This window comes from Lepisosteus oculatus, chromosome 24 (genome assembly GCF_040954835.1).
Source record: "Lepisosteus oculatus isolate fLepOcu1 chromosome 24, fLepOcu1.hap2, whole genome shotgun sequence".
Lineage (NCBI taxonomy): Eukaryota > Metazoa > Chordata > Actinopteri > Semionotiformes > Lepisosteidae > Lepisosteus > Lepisosteus oculatus.
The window spans coordinates 14,446,498-14,455,317 of NC_090719.1; the positions used below are offsets into that span (position 1 = coordinate 14,446,498).

Below are 8,820 nucleotides of genomic sequence, written 5' to 3' on the forward strand. Positions count from 1 at the left end.
TTTAATTCTTTCATTAGCGTGTAATAGAAATATCATTAAAAGATCATTGTAATCCTTTGCCTCTCATTCTGGATTAAATGTCTCTACCGTTTAACCTTGCTGTCTACGGGACTCCAGTTGTACAGCACAACGCCGATTCACTGAGAACCTCTGCAGCACCTTTCTCTTGTTCCTAAATTTCCCTGTTAGCTACCTGTATAAAGCAGCCGTAGACGAAGCCTAATTAGACTTAGGCGCTGCTGCAGTTGAGCACAGTCCCAGCGGTTGATGGTAGCGGAGGATGCAGCTGTGTGTAATATTCAAAGCACAGTCCCGTCGTTTAATTCGAGAGAACAAGAGAATATCATGTATTGAGCCGTTTAGCAAAGACAGATTTACTTTCAGCTTAAATATCGAGCGCACAAATCTCTCTCCAGCTATCATTTCAGCCAGGCTGGTTCCAGTATCTAAACGCAACGCCTATTCGTTTAAATTACCCTGCTGTTGATTTTTTTTCTCACCCGCCTACCTGACCCCCCCAGCCCCTTAAGTTCCTATAAGTTTTTTTTTCCGCCTCAAGGTTAATATTCAGAATACACAGCACTGATCTTACTGAGGAGGTGGAAATGTCACAGTAATCTGTGTCGCTTTTTCAGCCGGCTCAGTGTGTGTGTGTGTGTTTTTTATTATCCACTGAAAAAGTGTTTAATAACAACCCTGTTTTTTCTATCACCATCTAGTGCTGCGCGCTAGAAGGGAAATGAAAAGTTGGAGAAGACAAGTGCAGGGAGAGGTCTTATACGGATTGCAACAAGAGATTGCCGAGTTTCCAGATATCGCTACCTCTCCCTCTCTTTTTTCCTTCTCTCTCCCCCACCTCCGTCTCGGTCTTTATTTCGGCTTCTTTTGATTTCTACGCCACTGCGCCCTAAAGGCTTTGAGTGACGGCGTCACATTAGCAGCCTAGTTGCAGGCGAGAGTTAGCACAGGGTAAAAGTGCTTTGGCGCAGTGGGTAGAAACTACCGTAATTATAGAGAGGAGACACACTGAAGGAGGGAAAGGAGAAGAAGGGGACAGAAAAGCGCCGGTAATGCACAAAAATAAAAGCAGAGTTTCGAGAAAAGGGGGGACTGATATAAAGAGAATGCGAGGCACGAAGGAGAATAATTAGCGTGAATTAATTTCAAACGGTTTTCTAAAAACCCATGTAGTGGAGATTACCCTAAGTGTTGTGTCTGCACCTTCTTCAACACGTACTGGATTCTGTTAACCCCTCAGAGAGCATCTTACTTCCCCTTTCAGCTTCGGGAGGTGAAAACGCTTTGTGTGAAGAGTCAGTTTTTTTTTCCGGTCGGTTCCCCTTTGTCGCAGCGACAAAGGGAGTCCGGCTCTTTCATGAAAGGACTCGGCTTCTAGCAGTTAAGAGCCAGACCCCCTTCTCTGGGTGCTCAAGGAGAATAAACGTTTAACCATTTTCTGGTGTGCAAACTGAAATGGGGCCGAGGCAGTACACTACAGCTGTGAGGCTGTATGTTGCGTGAAAGCTCCTGTTGATAATGCGTGTGACAACATTGCTGACTTGGGCTGCTCTCAAATGTATACGGGACAAGACAGAAAGCTCACCTTTTCATCTTCTATAATAACTGTGCTGTTCCTCCGTCTTGAGGAATCCTAGCTTCCCTGGCATCAGTTTATAATGAGCAAAGTGAGCCCACGACTTTCAGGTTAGAGGTTTTTGCGGAAGATGTGTTCTGGTTTCTTCAGAAATGGCCAGAGGGACCTGTGTAGTTTTGTGCTACCATTTATTACAGAAAGCTTGGATTGAAAATCCATTTTAAAAGTTTCTCTTCGTAAGCAGCTGGATATACACATGCATTATGTATTGTATGCATGGATGTTGGGATGTACTGTATTTGTACATGTCTCCTTTGGCAGTAATATTTTGTTATTAATATTGCTGCCCTAATGAAAATAACCTACAGATGACTTAAGATTTCTATAGCAATGCCCCAGTTCTCTGCAAGATTCTAGAGAATTGGAAAATGTCTCCCTTTAGGTTATTCTGATAAAAATTACATTGTTGTCTATAGGACAAAAACACACTCGCATGGTGTACCTAGGCACAATCAACAAAATCTTTACAACCTCAGCAGCACATACTCTAAGCTCAGCTTCCCTATTTGTTATTTATCCAGATATAAACGTTTGACCCTATGAACATCACAGTTCAGCAACTATTAAAAATAAAGGTCTTTATGGCTTTCATTTACACATAGTGTATGTCCTTGGAAGTATCTTTTTTTCATTGTTGCAGAAAATGATTTTAGTTATAAAATTCCAGTTTCCTTTTCTGCTGCTTGTGTTTCTTCGAGCTGATCAGTTTTGAGGTGGTTTTTGTTTTTACAAAGATCAAGACACTTAGTGGTTTTTTGTTAGAAGTAGGAAACTTGATCGGCTTTGAGAAGTTGTAAGAGTTTGAAAAAAGAAAGGAGGGAGATTGCCGTTTCTCAATAGCAATCACAAGTTGAAGGGATAAAGTTGTAGATCTACTGTTGCAGAAGAGAAAGGCAGGCACGAAGGAGTGCATAGGGAAATAAAGGTTCAGGGATAAAAAGCTGTCAATTTCTGTTCATTGTATGCACATCAATCGGAGAAAAGAAAACCTTGTGTTGACTGTCTTGCTGTTTACACCTGAAACCTCAATCTGGAGCTCCTTTCAACCAAACAGTGCACTCCCAACCGCAAGCGCTCCGACTTTCGTTAATGCTATTCCAATACAAAAGGCCAGAATTACCAAGGTCAATGTGCACCACACTCAGTGGAAAGAGGAACAACACACTTAACATGAAAGGAAAAAAATACAGTCACAAACAACGTCAATGGAAAATTCCACACCAAAAAAAGAGTGCTTAAGTTGAAGGTTCTTAGTTTAAAACATTAAAAAGCTTGATTTTTTTTTTCTTTTCGTAATAAATGCAGGAAAGTACAAATGCGTTTAAAACCCTTAATAGATCTATTCTCCCTGTCATATTAAAATGATGACATGTGCTACATCATTTCTTTTTTCCCAGGTGGAAACCAGTTCATTAAAGGCACAACCTTGACTCTTAAATGTTGGTATAACTTGGAAGTTTGGGTAGCAAACGGGGTTGGTGCTTCATTTCTTTCGGGGTTTTTTTTCTTGGAAAATATAAAACATGTAAAGCAACACAAGGGCCGGGAGATGTGAAGCTTTCATTTGTCATGGGTGGTGTTTGTCGCTGTTATATAAGCACTTCAAATTTTATTGCACTGTAACAGCAAACGAAAGCCCGTTTAACGCTGCTAATGATCACGCAATTAACTTGGAGTAGTGTATAAAAGTGCCGCTCGGAGGTACAGTAAAAAAAAAATTTGTAAGTAGTGCAAGTAAGAATATTTCAAGGGGGTGTCATTGTCACAGGGACTGCAGCAGAGTCTGCATCTGATTTGAAAACACCTTTGGTTCAGTTTCTTTCTTGTTTTTTGCAAATGTGCTGTTTCCTAGAGGTCATAACAAGTGGCTGATTGAAAGGTCCCTTTGCATTATGTTGGATGGCCCACCAACTGGCCAGTTGTCAGCTGTTTTTTGCCAGAATTAATATTAATATGAGCCTGTTCGGTGTTTTCTTTTCTCCTCAGCATGGATGTGCAAGGAGACTATGATCCCTGCGATGCATCCGGCTTCATCAAGATCAATGCTGTGAGGTCAGTGACTCCCAGACCAGAGCTCGTCGGGCCTCTCTGTCTGAGACACGCGTTCCCAGCAAGGGAGAGACACAAGCCAGGGGTAGAAACCCACAACCCCACTCACCCTCCTTCAGGATTCAGCTTCTGAAAGCAGGAGCCTGTGGAGGCCCACAGTAAATTACATGGGTAATCCTACACGTGCTGAGGCAGGTGATGATAGAAAAAGGATAGGTTTGCTTAAGGAGAGCTGTTTTCCTCTTGCTTTCCATTGAGACCCGCAGTTATGTCTGACTGCAGAGAAAAACGTTTTGAGGAATAGGAACTGTCCCTGGATTTAAATACGTCTTAAAGGTTTTGCAAAGACTCACTTCAGAGTGTTGTGTCAAACCCTGTTCAGTTGCCTTTGTGCTGATGTAAGACTTGCTAAAATGTTAAAACCTCGATACACAGTGATAGAAAGGCGATTGGATTGTTTCTTTATTCGGAATAAGCACATTCAGTTCTCCAGACATGAGTCACTGGTCGCTCAGGCTACGTTTGTCTCATCGTGAAAAAGATTGTACTGTCATGGGAAAATGGTGCTGTTTAAAAATATCATCTCAGGGTTGTCTCGGGGGGGAAAAAACACTTAGAGTTAATTTGTCCACTGTTTAAACTGGTAAGAAATTTTACATTTTAAGTCGAGCAAAACAGTAAATATAAAACAAAGAAATATGTGAATTACGTCTTATGTTGAGCTATCGATTATAAGCGCCCTCTGTTTTTAAGAATAGATATTTTTCCTTTTGAACACTGAAAGCAAGTTTTCTATTCATTAATCGACATACGGTAGCCCTGCCTGTGCTCCGGTAATGTAGGTCCTCCTGTATTCTGTACTGGGCAGAGCTGTCCTGTGGGCTCCGCATGAACCAGTCGAACGGGAGGACACCCTGTCAGTGTGGCACAGTGCCACCGCTGGAGAACTGGATGGTGCTTCCAGGGGGGCGGATCTTAGCAGAGACTTAGGTCGCAACATGCAGGGTGCAAATGAAGAATTTGAAACGGCTAAACCAGCCTTAATTCATGGAGTCATTATATTCCTTTTTTTTTTCTTCTTCTCGTCTGATTTTCAGGCTGAAAGAATACCATCGATTACTGAGCCAGGCCGACTCCCAGCACTGAAAAGTGACAGAAATTGCAGAACATCTGCCACTGCTGCCTGCCCTGTTCCATTTTTCCTTTCCGCTGTCTCGTATTCTGTAGCTCCGCCGCTAATTGTGCTCGATCTAATTCAAGATTGAAATTACTTACGCAACCTGTACCATTGATCCTCGGGGGTCCTTGGCGATCGAATTGTTGTGTGCAAAGTGGTGAGTGTGTGTACGTGGAGGGGGGGTTCAATTAGTGTTTTCAGGAATAAGGAAGAATAAAACATTCGGCAATGTCATTTTGTGCCTTTTGTTCGAGACATTTGCTTAAAAAGCTCCCTGCTTTGCTGCCCATTGTGTGGCGAGAGAAGTTTAAGTGAATCTGAAGGACAAACACCCATCAGTCCAGGAAAGAGGAGGCTTTCCTTTGACTATTTTTTTTTTCTCCGGGAGAGGCCTTAATTTATGTAACAAAAAAAAGAGAAACCGTCCCAGGTACCTGCAGCTCTTGCCAAAAGCATGATGTTTTTTTTGGAAGTCACCAGAAGTCCTATTTTGACAGGACCCACTTTGTGTTTCAGTGAGTGGTGAGGGAGATGTTTGGGGCATTCGTAAAAAAAAATGTTTTCCAGCATACCATTGGTAGGGGATCATTTTTCACCTGATAAGCTTGGCATATTGGTTTAAGATTGGCTTTTCAAGTATTTGCCAGGCTTGACAATTGGCAGGTCAAATCACCCCATCATCTGTACCCTGCACTTCCTAATGAGGGTATGCAACACTTATGGAATAGTCAAAGTCACTCAAATGTAACCCGTTCAACCATGATGGCTCAATGAATCAAAAATATTTAATCAATGTCCAAAATCTGTGCCTCACTTCCCCAAGTCATACTTGCATTGCATGATGTTTTTTATATGCTTATCATATATTTTATTTCTGACATCATGTATGATACATTGTAATATAAACATCAGAGTATAAGATAATTGAAGGAGGCTTTTGTAGTTATGAGAGGTTCATGTTTCATTCTCACTCCTATTGATTCTGCTGTTCTAGATCTCCTAAGGTCACGTTGCTTCTACAGACAAGTCTTACGCAGAAAAAGATGAGCATTTTTTCTTGTTTTTTTTTCTTTAATTCGATTTTAATTCAGTGGAAATAAGCAGTGCTTTTGTTGTTTTATATTCCGTAAAGATATAAGGATAACAGAATTTCAAATGCCTGTGTTTCTAAAACTGACCCTGAATATACATAAATCACTGAAAGAGGAAAGATTCCTTTGCATGCAGCAATATGGAAGAAGAGTGTTTTTCTTTGCCTTAGCATTGTGATATATTGCTTAGCTGGCCTTGGATTAGGCTTGGCGCATATAAAGCAGGCTTTTTGATAACAAACACAGAGTGGATCCGTTAGTCTTGAATGTAACCAGCACAGACAACTGCTTACATTTCTCAAAGGTCTGTTCTTCTCATTTCAGCTGAGATTTGTCAATTATCAACTATCCTTGGAAATGTTTAAGTTGACCAATTAAGCCCATAAGAACATAAGCAGTGTCGTGTCACAAAAAGAGGAGGCCATTCAGTTCATTTTGTTTGTTTAGTTGTTAGTAGCTCAATGATCCAAGAATTCCTTTGAGAGGTTCTTAAAGGATGCCATTGAACCAGCAGCTTCAACACGGAGGGTATTTTTGCAGATCCCTGTGATGTTCTATGTAAAGTAGTGTGTCCACAGTTTTCTGGCCTGAATGAAAACCTAATTCTAAACCTGCTTTCCTCACATATCCTTGAGTCCATGCATTGCCATTGATCTCGAAGAAGACAAAGCAACGTCAGCACCAGAAACCACCCAAATGGATACAGCGCCTGAATCTGCGTTCTTAAGTAAATTGTTTGGTATTGTAACCAAACTCTGCGCTATGGCTGGAACTAACCCTCAACTGAGAGATTTCAAAGTTATCAAGAAATCTATTGATTTGATTATGTCATACCTCAAGGACCATATCTTAAAAGGGGGAGTTGGCATAGAGTTACTATTGTGCAAGGGCTGAAAAAGAGTGGGATTAACAGCCGATAGACATGTTCCCATAGCCATAGAGTTGGTTATTATTCAAAGAACTCATTGCGCAGATAACGGAGTCCATTTTCCAAAAAATAATTAGTATAACATATATATGGGATAAGTATTGTTTTATTACAGTCCAATATGAATCTTGTGCATTAATCAAAAGAAAATGTGCCCATCACTGATTCCACCTGTCTTTCTGGGACATTCAAGCAAGTCAGGCCAGGAAAGTTGTTCTCTCATAGTCATTGTGACAGGAGGATCACAGGGGAGCCGGAGCGAATCCTGGGAAGCACTGGGCGAAAGGCAGGATACGCCTCTGGCAGAACACCAGTCCATTGAAGGGCACACACAGACACACAATCACACCAGAGGCACTTTGCAAAAGCCAATTAACCTACCGGTAATCCATCTTTAGACTGTGGAGGAAACTGGAGCACCCAGAGCAAACCTACATGAGCACAGGGAGAACATACAAATTCCAGGCAGCTAGCAACCCCAGCTCCAGAGTCGAACCCAGGACCCTGGTGCTGCAAAGCAACCATGCTCTCCACAGAGGCTACAGTGCCTCGTACCTCTCATTGTCACTTTCATAACATGATTCAGGAACATCACACACTGAACAGACAAAGCTTCAGTACAGATAAGAGAAACTGAAAGATTAACTCGACCTCCATTGTTGATAGAAATCAATGTAGAACCCTGTAGTTCTTCCAAACCGCAGTGAAGTCGGGAAATAAACTTGCATTCTTAATGCAAAAGGATTATAAAATGATCGTAAAAGGATATATGTCGCTTTTTCTAACCAACCCCAATGTTATTCCAAGATGCAGAGGTGAATACGTTGTATCAAAGCTTTCATATTATGTTCTAACGTTCACCAGCTTCTTTTCATTTGATGATTGCTACCCCAAGGAGCAGTACATTCTGAGCCTTCCTACCAGTAGGCTGACTCTCCAATGCTTCCTTGACATTGGCATACTAGGTATAAGGAATTAGACAAGGTGTTTATAAGCTTTAGTGCAAAATACCGTAACAAAAGTGGTCTCTAAACTGTGCTTGTACTGTTGACTAACTGAGTGGTGAATAGTATGACCTTCTCCCTCCACAAAGACAGGGAGCCAGGCTACATTTTGAGCTCTGTTCTACAGGTCATAAGTTCAAGACATCTACAAACTGGTGGTATGGTGTTAGATTCACATATTCAGTAACTTGCCCTTCAACTCCAGGGCTCTGCGAGCCAATTTCCGGTAAGACTTTAGGACCTTTCCCATCACCCCTGGCCATCCCAGAGGTGAGTTTTCCTGTCTGCTCTGCCAGACCAACAGCACGTGTGCTTATTCATGTGGTGATGATCATATGCTTGAAAGGGGAAGGCTAGGTGGTTGTCACAGCGATATCTCCCTGAAATAGCATTATTTACTATGTCTTAGATTTAAAATTGGGGTTTCTTTGTGGGCTCCAGGCTGAGCTGCTGGGGGGATATCATTCCTACAAAGAGTGTTCTGAATCAAAGCAGCTTAGGTATACCAAAGCAGCAATAGGCTACCCATGCATTAGTCCGGTTACATTGTACTACTTCAACAGTAGTGATGCGCCTCTTGTATTATGATGACTGAAACTGAGCACAACGTTCCAAGTTAGGTCTATGGAATGAAATGTGGAATCTGCATTTCTTCCCATGTTGTAATGAGTATCAACCTTCTCCCTCTGTGCTATGCAAGGTCGAGCTACCAGGCCCTGCTGTTTTCTTGTCCTGTGCTCTTTCCTGACACAACAGACATCACCTCCATATGGAAACCGCACAGTTTAATATAGTGGGGTTTTGAACATGTCCTGGTGGCCTGGCAGTTCACAAAAACAGTTCAGCTAAGGGACTGTCAATTCCCGGGGTATAGATGGATATAAATGGATACAGACAAATTCTTCTGACCTTCCCTA

At 41.8% G+C, this 8,820-nt stretch overlaps 1 protein-coding gene across 1 annotated transcript in view; it reads left to right on the top strand.

Moving 5' to 3' along the window:
- The window catches only part of ass1 (argininosuccinate synthase 1), a 61,250-nt gene extending 56,136 nt beyond the window's left edge, over positions 1-5,114 (top strand). The window contains exons 14-15 of the mRNA XM_006640739.3: positions 3,641-3,706; positions 4,801-5,114. Of these exons, the coding sequence (XP_006640802.2) occupies positions 3,641-3,706; positions 4,801-4,849 (115 nt within the window). The 3' untranslated portion in view covers positions 4,850-5,114. The remainder of the gene's footprint in view (positions 1-3,640; positions 3,707-4,800) is intronic.
- Positions 5,115-8,820: the final 3,706 nt, after the last annotated feature.